Source organism: Peromyscus leucopus, chromosome 22, assembly GCF_004664715.2.
Source record: "Peromyscus leucopus breed LL Stock chromosome 22, UCI_PerLeu_2.1, whole genome shotgun sequence".
NCBI lineage: Eukaryota > Metazoa > Chordata > Mammalia > Rodentia > Cricetidae > Peromyscus > Peromyscus leucopus.
The window spans coordinates 2,547,555-2,567,236 of NC_051081.1; the positions used below are offsets into that span (position 1 = coordinate 2,547,555).

The 19,682-nt window shown below is 60.6% G+C and overlaps 2 protein-coding genes across 5 annotated transcripts in view; both read right to left on the minus strand.

Moving 5' to 3' along the window:
- Nucleotides 1-1,991: 1,991 nt before the first annotated feature.
- On the minus strand, nt 1,992-11,529 carry Mydgf (myeloid derived growth factor). The gene is made up of 6 exons (XM_028859706.2): nt 11,342-11,529; nt 9,564-9,614; nt 4,660-4,721; nt 3,794-3,875; nt 3,262-3,334; nt 1,992-2,424 (listed from the first exon to the last, which is right to left on the minus strand). The coding sequence occupies exons 1-6, from the start codon at nt 11,492-11,494 to the stop codon at nt 2,345-2,347; spliced, it is 501 nt and encodes a 166-aa protein (XP_028715539.1). The 5' UTR covers nt 11,495-11,529; the 3' UTR covers nt 1,992-2,344.
- A 2,529-nt stretch (nt 11,530-14,058) lies between these two features.
- Nucleotides 14,059-19,682, minus strand: part of Dpp9 (dipeptidyl peptidase 9) — a 33,247-nt gene continuing 27,623 nt past the window's right edge. For 3 of the 4 annotated variants that reach the window (XM_037198190.1, XM_037198188.1, XM_028859683.2), the window contains 6 exons: nt 19,368-19,513; nt 19,148-19,294; nt 18,322-18,474; nt 17,649-17,791; nt 14,888-14,999; nt 14,059-14,288 (listed from right to left, as the gene is read on the minus strand). In XM_037198190.1, the coding sequence (XP_037054085.1) occupies nt 14,196-14,288; nt 14,888-14,999; nt 17,649-17,791; nt 18,322-18,474; nt 19,148-19,294; nt 19,368-19,513 (794 nt within the window). In that variant the 3' untranslated portion in view covers nt 14,059-14,195. Of the gene's footprint in view, nt 14,289-14,887; nt 15,000-17,648; nt 17,792-18,098; nt 18,218-18,321; nt 18,475-19,147; nt 19,295-19,367; nt 19,514-19,682 lie in introns of those variants that run through there. The other variant, XM_037198189.1, reaches the window with a different exon arrangement.

Genomic DNA, 19,682 nt, shown 5'->3' on the forward strand with positions numbered 1-19,682 from the left:
CTTTTCAGGTTTAGATTCTCAGGTGCCTGGACTTCACAATCCTCCTGCCTCAGCTGCTTGAATGCTTAGGATCACAGGCCTATGCTTCCAGGCCTGGGATAGAAGAATATTTAAAGCTGCTATGGGGCTGGCGACATGGGTCAGAGGGTAGGGAAGCTTGCGGTCTGTCTACGCAGCCTGACGTGCGGTCTGTCTGTCTACGCAGCCTGACGTGCGGCCTGTCTGTCTGTGCAGCCTGACGTGCGGCCTGTCTGTCTGTGCAGCCTGACGTGCGGCCTGTCTGTCTGTGCAGCCTGACGTGCGGCCTGTCTGTCTGTGCAGCCTGACGTGCGGCCTGTCTGTCTGTGCAGCCTGACGTGCGGCCTGTCTGTCTGTGCAGCCTGACGTGCGGTCTGTCTGTCTACGCAGCCTGACGTGCGGTCTGTCTGTGCAGCCTGACGTGTGGTCTGTCTGTCTATGCAGCCTGACGTGTGGTCTGTCTATGCAGCCTGATGTGTGGTCTGTCTGTCTGTGCAGCCTGACGTGTGGTCTGTCTGTCTGTGCAGCCTGACGTCCGGTCTGTCTGTCTGTGCAGCCTGACGTGCGGTCTGTCTATGCTGGTGGCCACATGGAGGAAGGAGAGCCAGGTCCCACAAGCAGTCCCGTGACCTGAGCCTGTGCTCCACGGCTCTCTGGCCCGCACAGACAGACTAATAAACCCACACAAACGTCAGAGGCCCCTCCCCTGCCCAGCCCAGGGATGACACCCCAGGTTCCACTGAGTCCCCTGGGCTCGTCACAGGCTGGTGGCTGTAGCTTCCCGTAAGGCGACTGGAGGGTCTGGACATGGCTCGGCCTCACTGGCCTCCTGCGTTTGAGGCATTAGGATCGTTCCTAGCACAAAACTCTCCCCCAGAAATATAAGATTAAATATTAAAGGGCCACTGTCCCAGCGCCCAGTTCTATCCACTGTATCCTTGGTGACAGCTGGGGACCATCAGAGGCACGCAGGAGGAGCCAGGTAGCCAGAGCCGTCACCGCATCCTGTGTCCTTTCTAACCTGGGGGCGCGAGGCTAGGACTCTGCCACCTACACCCAGGTACTGGAGTCCCGGAGCCTCAGGTCCCTAAGAGGACGCTGATGGCTGTGTCCTTCCCAGGGCACACGCAGCATGAGATGTCCTCAGGTTCCACTTAAAGGGCAGTTCCCCTTTATTGAGGCAGGGTCCCACTGTGCAGTCTTAGCTGTTCTGGAACTCGCTATGTAGCCCAGGCTAGCCTCCCACTCAAAGCTTCTCCTGCCTTCACCAGAGGTCCCCTCCTTGATGCCTGGGACAGCAGGAAGGTGCTAGCCCTTGCTACGGGACACTTCCCCAAACAACTGCGGCACCCCAAGGTCTGTGTGAGGCACAGGCCTGCCTGGCAGGCCCGGCCCCTCACATCACGTTTGGCCAGAGGTCTGAGGGGCCGTGGGGCCTCTGAAAGCCTGGGACACTCGGGCTCACATAGGTCACTGGCTGCAGGTTGTTTTGAGTTTGGGTTTTAAAGATTTCTTACTGGAGCTGTGAAGGTGGTTCAACAGAGCACCGGCTGCTCTTGCAGAGGACCCAGGTTCAACTCCCAGCACCCACAGGCGGCTCCCAACCACCCGTGAGTCCAGCTCCAGGGGATCTGATGCCTTCTTCCGGCCTCCATGGGCACAAAAGGCACAGACTCAAGCACAAAAAAAATCTACAGATATCTAGCTTCTATATGATGTCAAAAGCCCACCTGAAGCTGGAATCTGTGGGGACGGTGGCCTCACCCTGGGATCCTGGTGCTGGGGCAGGATGGATTCAGGACAGTGTGGTGGGACAGGAGAGAGTGACTAGTCCTCCGTGGGTATAAAGTCACTGGCTGCCTTGGGACCCGCCATCCTGGCACCTGTGTGACCGTCAGTCCTGGGAGAAGCCACATGCCTGCGCCTGCTGCTGCTACTGTGGAAGGTGGTGGGAGTGGAGTCTGAGTCCTGACCCCACGGAGCCCCAGCTGGGGTAGTTAGGTCTTTATTTATTTGTTCCGTCTCTTCCTCTCCTTTTGAATGGAGATGCCTTGGGTGGGGTAAGAAACGGTCCCGGGGATGGGGATGCTCATCTGTGGCTCAGAGCAGAACCCACGCCTGACTTCAGGGACGCCAGGAGGCCCTAGGTCCCACCCAGCATGTCCTGCACCTTCCCTGCTGAGATGGGCGACAGGGCTCAGAGTCCAGCAGAGTGCCGCAGTGTGAGCTGTAAACAGGGCAACACCAGCTCCTGTGGGAACCAGTGTCCCAGACACAGAGTTGGGCTGTGAGCCTGAGGGGGACGTCACAGCCCAGGACAGGGGAGTCACAGCTCCGAGCGTGCCGCCTTGGCCACGATCACCAACTTGGAGAGCTCAGACTTGAAGGCCCCAGGCCTATGAGACACTGCAAGACAAAAGCAGAGGTGGCCCTGACAGGATGCCTCATGGGATGCTGAGCCGGGCAGTGCCGGCAGAGTAGGTATGGCAGGGCAGGGGCCCCGCCTAGAATCCCCAGTGAGGGTCTGGGGGCGTGGTCAGGGTGGAGCCCGCTAGAATCCCAGTGAGGGTCTGGGGGTGGTCAGGGTGGAGCCCGCTAGAATCCCCAGTGAGGGGCTGGGGGCGTGGTCAGGGTGGAGCCCGCCTAGAATCCCCAGTGAGGGTCTGGGGGCGTGGTCAGGGTGGAGCCCCGCCTAGAATCCCCCAGTGAGGGGCTGGGGGCGTGGTCAGGGTGGAGCCCCGCCTAGAATCCCCCAGTGAGGGGCTGGGGGTGTGGTCAGGTGGAGCCCCGCCTAGAATCCCCCAGTGAGGGCTGGGGGCGTGGTCAGGGTGGAGCCCCGCCTAGAATCCCCAGTGAGGGGCTGGGGGCGTGGTCGGGGTGAAGCCTGGACTAGTTCTGTTGAGGACTGAGGCCCCTTCCCCACACTCTGCCAGTGTCGCCCTCACCAGGTCGCCACAGTGTAGCAAAGCTACTCTGGGCCCTTGATCCTCCAGCTCTGGCTCTGCATGGTGTCCCCACTCACAGGCACAGGCTGTGACCAGGTCAGGTGACTGGGCGCTGCCAGCTAGACAGCCGCTGCAGCACAGGGTCCACCCTGCACGCAGCTTCTCTTTAGCCCGCGCCTACTCTCCAGGCAGTTTCCGGTCTGCGCTGCACAGTCGTGAGGCCCTTGGCCACCTCTCTGCAGCGGCTCTTGCCAGGCGCTGGCGTGCTTTCCACCTGCGGGGCCCCATGTTCACCTACCTGCTGTCTTGGTCACTTCAAACTCCTCGTTTTTAAGGGGGACGTCGCTCTCTCTCTCAAACGCCGCTTTGGACTAAAAGAGAGCAGGGCACTGCGGTAGACACACATGGGCGAGAGGTCGGTCCCTCCAGTCCCTAGGTCTGGTCTCGGGGCACTGTGGCCTAGGCCAGGCACGCTTGCTGGGCGGGTGTGTGGTGTTCCCGGCATGCTGTGCATCCCAGGCAGGGGTCGGCTCACAGGTGATGGACAGCTCCCAAGAGCACACTTGGGGAGCCTGTCATCGGCTGACTTGAGGAACAGGTGTGGGCTTCGAGGAGGGGGGGGGCCCAGCCTCTGCTCTGGCCTCCTGGGGGGAAGCGGGTCTGTGCGGAGGGATGGGCTACGGGCCCCACTGTGAGCCTCTGCTGAGGTCTCCAACTCAGGTGGGAGGGGGGATCAGCAGGGCAGCAGCGTGGCGGAGTCCCTTGCCGGGAATGCTATCTGGGACCCCGCAGACCCCTGCCGTCCTTGGGTCCCTAAGACTGGTACTCACGTAGGCCATGGCGTACTCGATCTCAGCACCCCGCACCTCGGCCTTGAACTGTGTGAAGTAGAGGTAGGACTTGCCCTGGGGCCTGTCGGGAGACAGAGTTAGCGCTGAGGGGCCCAGTCAGGCCTGAGAGGAGCCTGGTGACGCGAGACTCCATGGTGGGGATTTCCGGTGCCAGGGATGAAGGGGTGGGGGCGACAGCTCCTGGAGACAGAGCTACCTTTTGGGGTTTGCCTTACAACTAGGTTTTAAGATGGGGTAGCCAGCCTGCCAAGACTAGCGTGAGCTCCTGATCCCCTCGCCTCTGCCGCCCCAGAGCTGGTGAACAGAGGACAGCAGCCGGCTGGACTCCCAGAAGGCAGGCTCTGCCTCAGTTTCTAAAACTGCAAAAGCCTCTGGTGCCTTCCCGTCCTGTGACCCCACTCCCCACCCCTGCCCTGGGACCCCACTCCTCACCCCTGCCCTGTGACCCCACTCCCCAGCCCTGCCCTGTGACCCCACTCCCCAGCCCTGCCCTGTGACCCCACTCCTCACCCCTGCCCTGTGACCCCACTCCCCAGCCCTGCCCTGTGACCCCACTCCCAGCCCTGCCCTGGACCACTCCTCACCCTGCCCTGACTCCCCACCCCTGCCCTGTGACCCACTCCCCACTCCCACCCTGCCCTGGACCCCACTCCCACACGCCCCTGCCCCCACCCCGTCCCCACTGCTCCTCCCCGGCCCTGCCCTCTGCCATCTCCCTCGTGCCACACCACCGGGGAGCTCCTGGCCAGGGCCACCAGCCATCTGTTCTCCACAGCCCATGCCTGTGCGGTGGCACGCAGGGCCCCCCACCCCAGGCCGGTGCCCCCTCTGTGGCCGCGGCTCACCTCCAGATGGTACAAGTGAAGTGTTGACTGTCTTCGCTCGTGCCCAGGCTCATCTGCCATTGCTGGGGAGAGAAGACAGGTCTGGTGAGCAAGGACAGGTGACCAGCCTCTCTGCAAGGACCGCACCGTCCCTCCCGCGCTGTGTGTCCCACAGCAGAGCCAGACACTGTCCCCTGGATCAAGACACGGCCCATGTCACTTTCTTCCCTAAGGGACGACATCTTGAGAATGGCTCCCAGCTTGGCAACAGAGAGACCCTGTCTAAACAGCAGACAAGGGATGGGGACTGAGGGTCAGTGTCTCAGCATGGGGCCCCGGCTCCAACCCCAGAAACGGCACAGTGGAGCACGTCTGTCACAGTAACACTCAGGACAATCAGGAGATAGCCTAAGCTACATAGGAAGCCAGCCTTGGCTACAAAAGACCCTCTCTCAAAAAACCGAAAGCAGTGTGGGCACAGTGGCGCTCGCCTTTACTCCCAGCACCCAGGAGGCGGAGGCAGATATCCCTTTGAGTCTGAGGCCAGCCTGGGCTACGTTGTAAATTCCAGTCCAGCCAGGACTGTAACATGAGACCCTGTCTCAAACAACAACCCAGAGCAGCCAGGATGGAGACAGCTCCGAACTAAGAGCATGGGCTGCTCTTCCAGAGGACACAGCTTTTGTTCCCAGGACCCACACGGTGACTCACAGCCATCTGTAACTCCAGTTACAGGGGACCCGATGCCTCCTGGTCTCCAACACACCAGATCCTCAGCAGGTGCACAGACATTCATGCATGTAAAACACCATACACACAACATAACTAATTTTAAAACACAAAACACACCAGATTCTCAGCTGGTGCATAGACGTTCATGCATGTAAAACACCATACACACAACATAACTAATTTTAAAACACAAAACCAAAAACCCAACCAACGAGTTCTCACCCCAGCCCTGGCCACAGGCCTCACTGCTGCCCCTCCTGGCTTCCCAGGGAGGTTCTCCACTGCCGGGACCCCCACGTTTATGTCAATTACAAGGGGACCCTGCAGCCACTCAGGTTCATCTTGCTGGGAAGCTAAGCCGTGAGACCCAACGACTCTCATGCCAAGGCTAGGCTGCGGGTTCTGGGTGGTTCCTGCAGCCCCCCAGTCAGGCTAGTCCTGAACTCCCAGGCTGCTCCAGAGCTTCTGGGCCCTGCCAACAACCCATCTGAGAAATGCTGCTCAGAGGCTCCACACCGCTGTTCTGTTAGAAGCAGGGTCGGTCTCCTGCAGCCCAGGCTGTTCTTGAATTCTCTGTAAAGCTGACAATGACCATGAACCCCTGACCCTCTTGCCTCAGCCTGCAGAGTGCTGTCACCCTGTCTGCTATTGGCTCCTTTATATCCACTTAAGCTCAGGCACAGCCAACCCCTAAACTGCTGGCAAAATCAAGTGGACATGTTTCTTTCCCCGACCACTCACATTAAAACACTAGGTCTGGTCACAGTGCGGCCATCACTACTATCACGCATCCAGACACTCAGTGAAAAAGGAAGCCCCATGCTAAACCTTCCCTGACTCCCTCCCGCCCCAGAGACCCACTTCCTGTCTCTGGTTCCCCTGTCCCGGACACTTCCTGCAATGGAGTCCCAGACTGTGGCTTCTGGGCCAGGGTCTCTCACTGAGCACAGTGTTCTGGAGGTCCCGCTCAGCTGTACCGGGTGTCGGGACCATGCTCCTTCTAACTGAAATTGTCACTGCCCCATGTTCCGTGAGCTCGACGAGAAGCCGGCTCTGGAGTGGGATCTGTGTCGCCAAGGTCTTGCTTGGGCGAGGGCTGGCCCCGCCCTGTGACTGGCAGCAGTGGCCACAGCAGCCCAGCAGGACCACTCTCCGGAGCTGCCGCAGCCTGTTGAGAGCGCAACAGACGCTCTCCTGAGGACCTGCTGTCCGGGCTGGTGTCAGGTCAACCTGACACAAGCTGGAGTGACCAGAGAGGAGAGACCTCAGCTGAGGAAACACCTCCATGAGACCTGGCTGCAGGCAAGCCTACAGGGCAGCTGCTTTTTTCTTTCTCTTTGTTTTTTTCAAGACAGGGTTTCTCTGTGTAGTTTTGGTGCCTTTCCTGGATCTCTGTAGCCCAGGCTGACCTTGAACTCATGGAGATCCGCCTGGCTCTGCCTCCTGAGTGCTGGAATTAAAGGCGTGCGCCACCACCGCCCAGCTTAAGGCATTTTCTTAATTAGTGATTGATGGGGAAGCTCCAGCCCACTGTGGACAATGCCATCCCTGGGCTGGTGGTCCTGGGTTCTATTAGAAAGCAGGCTGAGCAAGCCATGGGGAACAAGCCAGTAAACAGCCCTCCATGGCCTCTGCCTCAGCTCCTGCCTCCAGGTTCCTGCCCCGTGTGAGTTCCTGTCCTGACTCCTTCAGTGAGGAACAGCACTGCTGGAAGTGTGAGCCAAATGCCTCCTTTCCTCCCCAACTCTGTGTCGGTCACAGTGGTTCACTGTCGGTCACGGCGGTTCACTGTCGGTCACGGCGGTTCACTGTCGGTCACGGCGGTTCACTGTCGGTCACGGCGGTTCACTGTCGGTCACGGCGGTTCACTGTCGGTCACGGCGGTTCACTGTCGGTCACGGCGGTTCACTGTCCGGCGGTTCACTGTCGGTCACGGCGGTTCACTGTCGGTCACGGCGGTTCACTGTCGGTCACGGCGGTTCACTGTCGGTCACGGCGGTTCACTGTCGGTCACGGCGGTTCACTGTCGGTCACGGCGGTTCACTGTCGGTCACGGCGGTTCACTGTCGGTCACGGCGGTTCACTGTCGGTCACGGCGGTTCACTGTCGGTCACGGTGGTTCACTGCAGCAACGGAAACCCTGACTAGGACACCTGGGTCCAGCTCCCAGCACCCACATGGTGGTCCACAACCACTAGTAACTCCAGCTCCAGGAAATCTCAGTGGGCAACACACCCATGTGTACACACCCACACCCACACACTAACTATATACACATGCTTAAAAATTACGTATTTAAAAGCCCTTCCTACAGTGGGGAAAAGAAGCTGGATACTTGTCTTGGGGGCTCTCTACTTGGGTCTCCAGCTGACTGCCATCTTGCATCCACAGCTGGTTTCTGACTGACTAAAGGTCTGCAGAGACAACTCAGTGGTTAGAGCACTGGCTGCTCTTGCAGAAGACCTGGATTCCATTTCCAGCACCCACATGGCAGCTCACAACCATCCATAACTGGTCCTGGGGATCAGACGCCCCCTTGTGGCCTCTGAGGGAACTGCATGCTGGTTTCTGCTGCCGTGAGGACCTGGCTGAAGAGGTTTGGCCATCTACAGTCTCTCCATTTCTTCTTTTCTTCTGCTTGCTATGTACATACTCAACCCACTCATTCCACGCCACAAGCAAGGCTGCGATCACTCTCCAGGCCGTAAACAACACTGGGCACGAGTGCACGTATCCCTGCCCATCAAGATGCTGTGCTGTGCACACACATCCGTCCGAGGACATTGAGTCACTGCCATTCACTGGCCCCATGGAAGGCTCTGCTCAGAACACTAATGTGCAAGGTTCCGTAGAGACCACCATTTCCTCTGGAGAAACGGGTCTGGGTGCGGGACAGGTTGCTCCCACGGGGGGCAGGCATCTGACTTCATGGCCGTGGCCTTAATGCTCCCTATGCGGCTGTACCATTCTGCATTCCACTGCAGGGGGATGGTCTTGCTGGGGTTCCACCCCTTGCCAGCTCACAGGCTGCCCTGAGGACTGTCCTGGGCTGGCTGTTCAGGCAAGCCTCCTGAGGAACTGGGCACCTTGAGATAACAAAGGTCCCTCTGCCCAATGTAGTGACACTGTCGTCTGAGCACTCGGGACACCGAGGCAGGCAGAGCAAAGGCTACATGATAAGATCCTGCCAAAAAGCATGAACAAACTGACCAGTGAGAGCCACAGTGTCTCACCGACCACACATGGATCAATAACCAGGACTGGCACTGGGGGTCACGGGCTCCATGAGGCGAGCCAAGGCAGCTCGGGGTCCTTTCAGGCTCCTCACGTGACTGAGGAGAACTCAGTGGCTTGTAGTCCTTGCTGGGGGTGGGGGGAAGCTCCAGTCCAGCCGTGAGTACACTGGCTTCCACCATTCCCCCGGGAGCACACAGCCAGACAGCAACCAGCCTCCTGCCGTGGTAAACTGGACTCACCCACAGGGACAGGGACACGAGTCCTGTCTAGTGAGCGGATGCCGTGGGGATGTCTTGACCACCCCTTCACGCAGCACAGGAGGTCATCCTGGACTCTGAACTACACAGCTGTGACATATCGAGCCCACTCCCATTGATGGCGACATCCTGAGTGGGGAGCACCATGAATGGAGGACTGAACCACCCCCTTCCCTGTCTAGACGCCTGTAGTGTGGAGTGAAGAGAATCTTGACAGGCATGGCGGCTCAAGTCTATCACCCAAGCACCTGAGGGATGAAGGCAGGGGGATTGCCCGAAGTCTGAGGTCAGCCTGGAACACACAGGCAGGCCGGTTTGTTCTGGGCTGCAGTGTGAGCCTGTCTCAAAACGACAAGGGGCTGGAGAGGTGGCTCCGAGGCGAAGGGCACTGGCTGCTCTTCCAGCACTCACATGGAAGCTTACAACTGTTTGTCGCTCCAGGCCCAGGGGCTGTGTGACCGTCTTCTGGCTTCCATGGGCACCAAGCACATACGTGGTGCACAGACACTATGCAGGCAAAATACCCATGCACATTCAAAAAATAAGTCAGTCTTTCCCAAAAACCAAAAAGAAAGGAAACACACTGAGTCTGCACCTTCTTCTCTGTGCTGAGTGGCAAGAACCTGCCCAAAAGTGCAAGAGGCACCTGCCAGCCTGGCCACGTCCCGACACCACCTGCGTGAGACCCCGACTACTCACCTCGTTGGTCCCTCCCTGGGAAGCGTATGTGAATGTGCATGCAAACTTGCCCTGGAAAAAAGGAAACAGAAGAGGCTGAAGGACCAGCGTCTCGATGTCCAGCATCAAGACCCCAGCACACAGGGTGTGCGCTGCATGCCTACCATGTCAGGTACTGGTGAGATCAGAACAGGGGCCACACCGTCCTGCATGTTACTAAGTGGTGTGCGCTGCATGCCTACCATGTCAGGTACTGGTGAGATCAGAACAGGGGCCACACCGTCCTGCGTGTTACTAGTCTTCATGCCTTACAGGCCTAAGTGTCCGTTTCCTAGGCCTGTATCCTGGAAACCATGCTTTTCAACCTATGCTGAACTTGGGACCCCAGGATGTATACCCACCCCTCTGCCTTGCCAAACTCCTGCACGCCTGTGACAACTCCCCTTCCACGTGATGTGTTCTTGTACTGATCTACCTTGATCCCTGGGTCCCCCCAGTTATCTCACAGCTGTTTTCTATCAACCCTAACCCTTCCCCAGAAAAGGACCTCAAAAGCTGGTGAGGGGCTGCTCTCGGAAACCCCGACTCAGGGGGAGGCAGTCGTCTGGCCAATTAGTCCCTTGTGGACTTCTAAATACAGCTTGCTTTAATCAGACAGTTGTGAAAATGTTTTGTCCTCAGGTTTAACAGCAACCAAGGAAGTCGAGGCAGGAAACTGTGAGATCAACGCCAGCCTTGGTGACTTACATCAACAGAGCTCCTGCCTAGAATCTACCAGTGAGGGGCTGGGGGCGTGGTCAGGGGATGGAGTCTCTGCCTAGGATCCCCAGTGAGGGGCTGGGGGCGTGGTCAGGGTGGAGCCCCGCCTAGAATCCCCCAGTGAGGGGCTGGGGGCGTGGTCAGGATGGAGCCCCGCCTAGAATCCCCAGTGAGGGCTGGGGGCGTGGTCAGGGTGGAGCCCCGCCTAGAATCCACAGTGAGGGGCTGGGGGCGTGGTCAGGGTGGAGCCCTGCCCAGAATCCCCAGTGAGGGGCTGGGGGCGTGGTCAGGGTGGAGCCCCGCCTAGAATCCCCAGTGAGGGGCTGGGGGCGTGGTCGGGGTGCAGCCCCGCCTAGAATCCCCAGTGAGGGGCTGGGGGCGTGGTCAGGGTGGAGCCCCGCCTAGAATCCCCAGTGACGGGCTGGAGCTGGGGTAGACCACTCCCCTAGGTTCCATCCCAGTACCGTATAAAAGGAAAAGAAAGGCTCTAGGACGCCCTCCAGTGGCCATCCGACTCCTTTCCTCCCAGGAGCACAGACCTTCGCACAATCCCCGGGGTGGGTTTCCTGGGAAGGTCACATGGCCTTCAGCAGCCCCTCCTCCTTTAGAACTTTGGGTTCGGAACTTGGGAGCCCCTGACACACACAGGCCTTTGCTAGTTCCTGCCAGGACGCCCTGGGCCGTAAGAATGTTCCCAGGAGATGTCACAGGAAGTTGGGGAGGCGCAATGAGGCGGACCGCTGGCTTCACGGCCGTGGAAGGAGAGTGGCCAGACCCGAGTGAGGCCTGGGGTGCTTCCTCTGTGGTCCGAGCTCAACCCTCGCGGGACCTACACAGCGCAGTGTCCGGAGACCGGCCGCTCTCACCAGACAGCATCCCCTCCTTAGAGTGTGACGGACCGGGGGAAGTGAGCGACGAGCTGGCGGCCACGCCCCCTCCGAACTGTCAGTCTTCGGGCAGCCCCGCCCCTCTGACCGGGTTTCCGCGGCGACCCGCTCCCTCGTCCCGCTCCGCCCAGCGCCGGCGGTCTCGGCACTTACCCCGGGCCCCACGTCCTGGGAGAAGGAATGTACGACGCCTCCGGGCCTCACGTCGAACGGCACGGTGGTGGGCTCGGACACAGCGGCCGCCAGCGTCAGCGCCCCGGCCGCCAGGAGCAGGGCGGCCCAGGAGGCTCCTCTGGGCGCCGCCATCTTGGTTCCGGGCCAATGCGCAGGCGCCCGCGGACGGGGCGCGGCGAGGGACACGTGGAGCGGCCGGCGCGGCCCACGTCGGCGCGAGGCAGTGACGCTCCGGCCGCCATGTTGGGGCGGGGCACGTCTTGGCACGTGAGGCGTGACAGCGCCTCTGATTGGCGCCCGCTGATTCGTCTCTGCGCTGCCGGGGTCAGAGGTCCCTTATAGCTTTTGCTTCCCTTCCCCCCCCCGCCCCCTCCGATACCCTCCCACCCCCCTTCAGTCCGGGGTCCCCAAATCAAAATGCCTGACATCAATTGTAATTAGGGTGAAAAAGGTATTTCGGTGTTTTTATATTTATATCTCATTTAAATGGACTCCATTTGTAATTAGGACTCCTTTGCAATTAGGGTGAAAAAAGTATTCCGGTATATTTAGATTTATGTCATCTTTCGGGCAGCATGGCAGTTTTATTTTGTTAAATTATCTTTAAGGGGCTGGGGATTTAGCTCAGTGGTAGAGCGCTTGCCTAGCAAGCCCAAGGCCCTGGGTTCGATCCTCAGCTCCAAAAAAGAAATTATCTTTAATATGGCTTCACTTTTAATTTTTTAAAATTTTGATTGCTTTCCGTTTTGTAACTTATTTTACTTTAGTTTATTGTTTCATTTAAGAATTTTTTTTGTGGAGTCTGGAGAGATGGCTCAGCAATTAAGAGCACCGGCTGCTCTTGCCGAAGACCCAGGTTTGAGCTCCAGCACCCACATGGTGGCTCACAACCTCTTGTAACTCAGTGCCAGGGGGTCCGACGCCCTCTTATGGTCTCTGCAGGCAACAGGCACGCATGTGGTGTACAGACACGTACATGCCGGCAAAAAGAAACATTTTTATTATATTGTTCAGATGGCTCATTGGTCCCAGGCTGGCCTCCGACTCCATTTGAAGGGAAGGATGGCTTTGAACTGATTCTCCTGCCTCTACCTCCCCAGTGCTGGGATGACAGGTTTTCACTGGTGCTGGGTGGGAAGGAAAGCTGGGGGTCTTGTGTGCTGGGTGATTGTCCTAGCCTCTGAGACACAGCCCCAGTTCTGTGGTCTGGCTGAACTGCAGGTTTATGGCCTGAAGTGGCCATTTGCTTACCGGACCCTGCAGGTGTTATTAGGACAGACACACTGCCTGCTCCCACTCCCCCCTGGCCAGACAGGCCTTGTCCGGAGTGTCCTGCGCTGAAGGGGAAGGATGGCCCCATGCAGGGGACAGTGGATTCTTTCACTTTTGTTGCTTAGCTGTCCTGGGGCTAGAACTTGGGGTCTTTTGTTGTTGTTGTTTTGGTTTTTTGAGACAGGGTTTCTCTGTGTAGCTTTGCGCCTCTCCTGGAACTCACTCGGTAGCCCAGGCTGGCCTCCAACTCACAGAGATCCGCCTGCCTCTGCCTCCCGAGTGCTGGGACAGCCATCATGACCGGCCTTTATAATTTCAATACTTGGAAGGCCGGAGAAGAAGGCTCACAGTTAGGAACAGGCTGCTCTTCTAGAGGCCTCAAATTTAGTTCCACACACCCTCACCGTGGGTGAGGCTCACACCCAGCTCCATGGGAATCCAACTCCTCTGACTTATGGAGACATCCATACTCATGTGCCCATACCCACTGACAGGCACACATGCATACCCATGCAAATACACAATTAAAAATAACACATCTTTAAAGAATAATTTCAGTGATTAAGAAATGTTTTTGAGACAGGGTTTCAAGTACCCAGGGATGACCTTGAACTCCTGACCCTGTGGCCTCCACCTTCCGAGGCCTGGGATGGAGCCCATATGGGGCACCCCAGTGACACCCCCGCCCCCCTTGTCCTGGTCCCATGTCCATGTGTCTCATACCTCTCTTCCAGGCCAGCACCCCCCACCCCGTCCCACAGATCCCCCGCCCCCCAATCCCTCAGGCCAACCCGGCTTGAGAAGGAGCCTCACACAGCACCATTTCCATCTGGAATCGTTTAATGAGTCTACATACCACATAATTATAAAAGAATAAGAATTGACAAAAATATTTTCTTTCCATAATATGTAGAGGTGGTTTCTGTTTGTTTTTTTTTTTTTTTTTCCTTTTTTTTTTTTTTTTTTTTTTTTTTTTTTTTTTTTTTTTTTTTACTTCTTTATGCCCGAACTCTGGTGGGAGGGGGGCAGGGAAGGGATGCAACCCTGAGGTCAGGATGGGTCCTACTCCCGACCCTGGCACCCCCGGGTGGTGCATGAGGAGGAGTTGGGCAGGGACAGGCAGGACGCAGAGGACGCCCCGACACGCGCTTGGCAGCTCCACATGGTCTGGGCGTCAGGAGGGCGTGGGTTCCCAGCCGCCCAGTGCCGTACCTCCAATGTTATATTTTGGTACCGCTTGCTTCCTGTCTTTTAAATAATTATTTAAAATGCTCCCCAAACACACACGACTCTGCAGGGGGGGTCGGCGGGGCGGCACATGCTTCTGAGCTGGGATGGTGCTGCAAGTGTGGGGCCGTGGCAGCCCCCATGGTGGCTGTGGGCCCGGTGGTGGTCTTCTCCTGACGAGCCCGAGGAGGGCAGCATGGGGGCCGCCACCGCCTCTGTCCTGGCCCCCAAGCAGCAGCAAGCAAACAAATCGAAAGCTTCCCAAACTAAAAGATTACAAACACGCAAGAAAAGCGGCGGCGGCGGCATCAGGGCAGAGGTCGGAGGTCACAGGTCACAGGTGCTCTTGCAGGAAGTGCAGCAATGTCACCTCGTAGTGCTCCCCGGACTCGGGGCAGCGGATGCTGTGTCTCTCGTTGGGGTAGATCTGCAAAGCGGGCATGGCTGCAGACAGGCCCACGCGGGGACCCTGCTCTGCCGGTCAGGGCTGAGGCGTTGGTGACCACTGCACCACCATGCCCAGGGCTTTCTCAGACCCACAGCCGCCACCCACAGGCGATGCTGGGACCGCGTGAAAGCCCACTGGCCTCTCCTCTCAGTCTGAGGCACACCTCCTGAGGAGGGGGGCGCTGCCCGTCCTGTGTGGCAGCCGCCCTGAGTCTCCCCCACATTTCCACAGGACATCCTCTAGGCAGAGGCACCCCTGAGGTCCGCTCCCCACCTCACCGCGGAAGCCCCGCCTCTGCAGCAAGCCCTACCCTGGCAGCAAGGCTCTGCCCAGCAGGCCCCCACCACACCCCCAAGGCTGACCAGGGGCTGGGGATTAAATGTCCCCTCCCTCAGGGGTCCTCTCCCCCATGCCTCTAGCCAAGCGGATTCTTCAAAGCAGGGGTCTCTGGTGTGATCACTGAGGACCTGGGATGTGGTGGTTGTTGGCCCAGGCTGGCCAATAGATGTGACTGAACACAGGACCCTGAAGTAGACGGGAGCGGAGGGTGGAGCCTGGGACTTTGGCCCCATACTCACCTGGAGCTGGTATGGCTTCCCTGCCCGGATCAGCTGGGACACGAGGAAGTTTGTGTGGAAAAAGTGGACATTCTCATCCAGGAAGCCATGGAGGATGAGCAGGCGGTTAGGCCTGGAGGAGACAGGGGAGCAAGTGAGGCCTCTGTGTGTGTGTGTGGGGGGGTGCCAGGGGTGGTACCCATGGGCTCAGAGTCCCCCCCCCCCCAGCCCCAGTGCAGCAGGCAAGGCAGAAGTGGAGGGAAAGGGCTGTCTAAAGTAGCCCCATTGCCAGGCATTCTGGCATGGGGGAATGTTCTGGAAGCAGATTCCCACTGTGACCACCACTGACATTATGCACTGGCCAGCAGTCACCTGTGGCTCTCAGAATATCACAAGTGGTAGGAGTGACCAGAAGGTGAGTTTTCTCTTTTATAACAGACTTATTTACTTTAGAGACAGGGTCTCATGTAGCCCAGGCTGGCCCTGAACTGACCATGTAGCTAAGGATGACCTCCTGAGTGCTGGGATGACAGGCGTGTGCTGCTGTGCCTGGGATCTGTACTGCTGGGCTCGGGCCCAGGGCCTCCTGCATGCTGGCCACGTGCTCTCCACGGGGCCCAGGGCCTCCTGCATGCTGGCCACATGCTCTCCACGGGGCCCAGGGCCTCCTGCATGCTGGCCACGTGCTCTCCACGGGGCCCAGGGCCTCCTGCATGCTGGCCACGTGCTCTACCACGGGGCCCAGGCCTCCTGCATGCTGGCCACGTGCTCTCCACGGGCCCAGGCCTCCTGCATGCTGGCCACATGCTCTCCACGGGGCCCAGGGCCTCCTGCATGCTGCCACGTGCTCTCCACGGGGCCCAGGGCCTCCTGCATGCTGGCCACGTGCTCTCCACGGGGCCCAGGGCCTCCTGCATGCTGGCCACATGCTCTCCACGGGGCCCAGGGCCTCCTGCATGCTGGCCACGTGCTCTACCACGGGCCCAGGGCCTCCTGCATGCTGGCCACGTGCTCTCCACGGGGCCCAGGCCTCCTGCATGCTGGCCACGTGCTCTCCACGGGGCCCAGGGCCTCCTGCATGCTGGCCACGTGCTCTCCACGGGGCCCAGGGCCTCCTGCATGCTGGCCACGTGCTCTACCTCGGGCCCAGCCTCCTGCATGCTGGCCACGTCTCTCCACGGGCCCAGGGCCTCCTGCATGCTGGCCACATGCTCTACCTCGGGGCCCAGGCCTCCTGCATGCTGGCCACGTGCTCTCCACGGGGCCCAGGGCCTCCTGCATGCTGCCACATGCTCTACCTCGGGGCCCAGGCCTCCTGCATGCTGCCACATCTCTACCTCGGCCCAGGCCTCCTGCATGCTGGCCACGTGCTCTCCACGGGGCCCAGGGCCTCCTGCATGCTGGCCACATGCTCTACCACGGGGCCCAGGGCCTCCTGCATGCTGGCCACATGCTCTACCTTGTACCAAATTTGTGCAGCACTAATAGTTCCCGCGAATGACAGAGCGGCATTTGGTGTCTGTGGCTTTATGATGTTGTATACCCATTAGATCTCTAGTTCTAGAACATGCTATCCTTCAGAGAGAGGGCCATCCCAGCAACAGTGACGTCTGGGCCCTGGCAGCCTCTGCTCTGCTTCCACAGCTCAGCGCAGTGAGCAGGAGCCTTGTGGGGTGCAGGCAATGGTGGGGGTTCCGGGAGGCGGGGACACCCTCGCCACATCGCACTGTGACCAGCACCTGGCAGGTGACCGTGTGTGGACAGTGTCCATGCCGTGCGGCATGAGGAGTTTGGGTCCAGATGGGCTCTACAAGGCTGGACACAAGCTCACAGGGCTACTTGAACTGTGTGGGCAAGCGCTTCAGGGAGGCGGGGTGCCCTAATCCCCACGGTCCTGCACCTCCAGGTGGGTCTGACACTCCAGGAGGCAGGACAGCTGGCGGGAGGTACCAGGAGACCCACGCAGGGAAGGGTGCTGGGAGGCGGATGGTGCGTGGGCAGGTGGGTGGCGGATGGTGCGTGGGCAGGTGGGTGGCGGATGGTGCGTGGGCAGGTGGGTGGCAACGGTGCGGGGGGCAGGTGGGAGGCGGATGGTGCGTGGGCAGGTGGGAGGCGGATGGTGCATGGGCAGGTGGGTGGGGGATGGTGCGTGGGCAGGTGGGTGGGGGATGGTGCGTGGGCAGGTGGGTGGTGTACGGTGCGGGAGCAGGTGGGAGGCGGATGGTGCGGGGAGCAGGTGGGTGGCGGATGGTGCGTGGGCAGGTGGGTGGCGGATGGTGGGGGGCAGGTGGGTGGCGGATGGTGCGTGGGCAGGTGGGAGGCGGATGGTGCATGGGCAGGTGGGTGGCGGAGGATGCGTGGGCAGGTGGGTGTGTACGGTGCGTGGGCAGGTGGGTGGTGGACGGTGCGGGAGCAGGTGGGTGGGGGATGGTGCGGGGAGCAGGGGGGGGGTGGGGGGGAGCATGGTGTGTGGGCGGGTGGGAGTGGGGCAGATGGTGCGTGGGCAGGTGGGTGGGGGAGGTGGGGGGGCAGGTGGGTGGCAGGGGGGGTGGGGGTCAGGTGGGTGGGGATGGTGCGTGGGCAGGGGTGGGGGGTGGGGTGGGCAGGGGTGCAGGTGCGGGGGTGGGGGGGTCAGGTGGGTGGGGGGGCGGTGGGGGGCAGGCGTGCGGGGGGGGGGGCAGGTGGGTGGCGGACGGTGGGGGGTCAGGTGGGTGGCGGACGGTGGTGGGGGTCAGGTGGGGGCAGGTGGGGGTGGCGGATGGTGCGGGGGCAGGTGTCTTACTCATTGGGCAGCTTCTCCACGTGCAGGGCCACAGACCCTGCTTCATAGCCTTGCTGGTTGTTTTCAGGGACATCCATGTACCGTTCCGTGTACCCTGTGTCATAGGCCATCCACACGGTGACGGGAGCGCCCGCAATGGCTACCTGGAAGACACAGGGGACGGATCGGGCAGGGAGAGAGAGAAGGAGAAAGGCGTCGGCTCTGGGGCCTGGCCTTGACCGGGACTGTGAGCCTCAGCGGAGGGCCAGGCAGCTCATGCACGAGGGTGGTGGCTGGCGGGGGCCCTCAGACGTGTCCCCGTGGGCCTGGAGCTGCTCTGGGACACGCGGGTGTGGAGGGAGGGCCCGTCCCACCTTCCTGCCTCCTCCGCCTCCTCATGGCCGCCGCCCCGCAGTGCCCTGCCAGTCCCGGGGCCTGCGCCCCCCTGCTGCTCCTCACAGCATGCCCCACCTCTGCCCCTCCGAGGCGGGGGTCCCGGGCTTGGCCTCCCACATAGAGCTGCTGGCGGATGCCATCCTGGGGTCGGTGGTGGCGGGCAATGAGGAGGGGGACTCGGCTTCGTGGGGCGGCTGCGGGGAGAGATAGCCAGGTGGCAAGGCCCCTGCCAAGGTGCTTGCTCCGGGTTGGGGCTCCGGGGTGAGGACAGGGGCAGCTGGACAGGAGTGAGACCCACCTTGAACACCTGTGGCTTGTGGATGAGCCCCATGAGCGAGAGGAAGCCGCCGTAGGACCAGCCGTGGATGGCGACGCGGCTGAGGTCGATGAAGCCGTACTTCTCGGCCACGTACTGCAAGCCTTCCACCTGGTCCTCGATCTCCACCTGGCCCTGTGGAAGCCCAGCGCTGTGACTTCCCCAGGGTGGCGACCCGGACCCCACACCCCGTCACCTGTCGCTAGCGATGGTGAGAAGCGGCAACTCTTAGACTCCAGGTCGCACTCTAGACGTGTCTGCCGACTGGCCCTGCTGAAGCCGCTCTGATGGCACCACCATCCCGTCACCCCGCCACTACCATGACCCCGTCACCCCCCCCCCCGTCACCCCCGTCACCCCCGTCACCCCCCCCCCCCCCCCCGTCACCGTCACCCCCGCACCGCACCCCCGCACCGTCACCCCCGTCACCCCCCCCCCCGCACCCCCGTCACCGCCCCCCGCACCGTCACCCCCGTCACCATCACCCCCATCACTACCATCTCCACCATCACCATCATCACTATCACCATCACCACCATCGTCATCACACCACTGTCAGCGTCCCCCCCACCCCCCTCCCCACCGTCACCGCCCTCAACACCAGCGTCCCCACCCACCTCCCTATCGCTTCCCTCCCTCTGGCAGGCCCGTCAGACCCCTTGGGTCCCCTGTGGACCGAGGCACCGTCACAGCATCAGGCTGCGTCTCTCCTCGCGCCAGCCATGCTCAGGCCTGGGAGGAGTGGCGGGCCCCTGGGTGTCCAGGACCCACTTGTTCCCGAAGGCCACACCGCAGGAGCAGGACTCACCATCTGGTTTTTCAGGGCCCCCTCAAATCGCAGGCCCCGTTGACAGGAGCCCCGGCCATCGATCACGACCACGGCGTAGCCCAGGGACGCCAGCGTGTTCAGGCGCAGGTACTTGATGCCCTTGAAGGAGTTGTTCACCAGCTGCACCTGCAGGTGGGGCAGGCGGGTGGTGAGAGCCGCAGGGGTGCCGGGGGACGGGTCTGGGCCGGGGTGCACCCACCTGAGGGCCCCCATAGACAAAGAGCACAGTGGGGTGCTTCTTCCCCGGCTGCAGGGTGTGCGGCTTGTAGATCATGCCGTACAGCTGCACGTCGGCACGCGTGTGGAAGTGGAAGATCTCGGGAGGCACGTAGTCCGGGGGGCAGTCTGCGGGGACAGGGGGGGTTCAGAGCGGCCAGCAGGGCCGTGCCCACCCCAAGCCGCCCCCGCTGCTTCTGCTGGAAGATGATCTTGGGGGAGCGTCGGGGTGGCATGGGGGACATCCCCACAGGGTCCCTCCATCTGCGTGGTCACGGTGGGAAGAGGAGTATGGCAG

What these genes read in the sequence shown, in the direction of transcription:
- Mydgf (XM_028859706.2), bottom strand. Translation starts at nt 11,494, where the DNA reads ATGGCGGCGCCCAGAGGAGCCTCCTGGGCCGCCCTGCTCCTGGCGGCC. An exon ending in CCCAGGACGTGGGGCCCGGG is followed by an intron (nt 9,615 to 11,341) that starts GTAAGTGCCGAG and finishes CCTTTTTTCCAG; the next exon opens with GGCAAGTTTGCATGCACATT. An exon ending in TCGAGTACGCCATGGCCTAC is followed by an intron (nt 3,335 to 3,793) that starts GTGAGTACCAGT and finishes GCTCTCTTTTAG; the next exon opens with TCCAAAGCGGCGTTTGAGAG.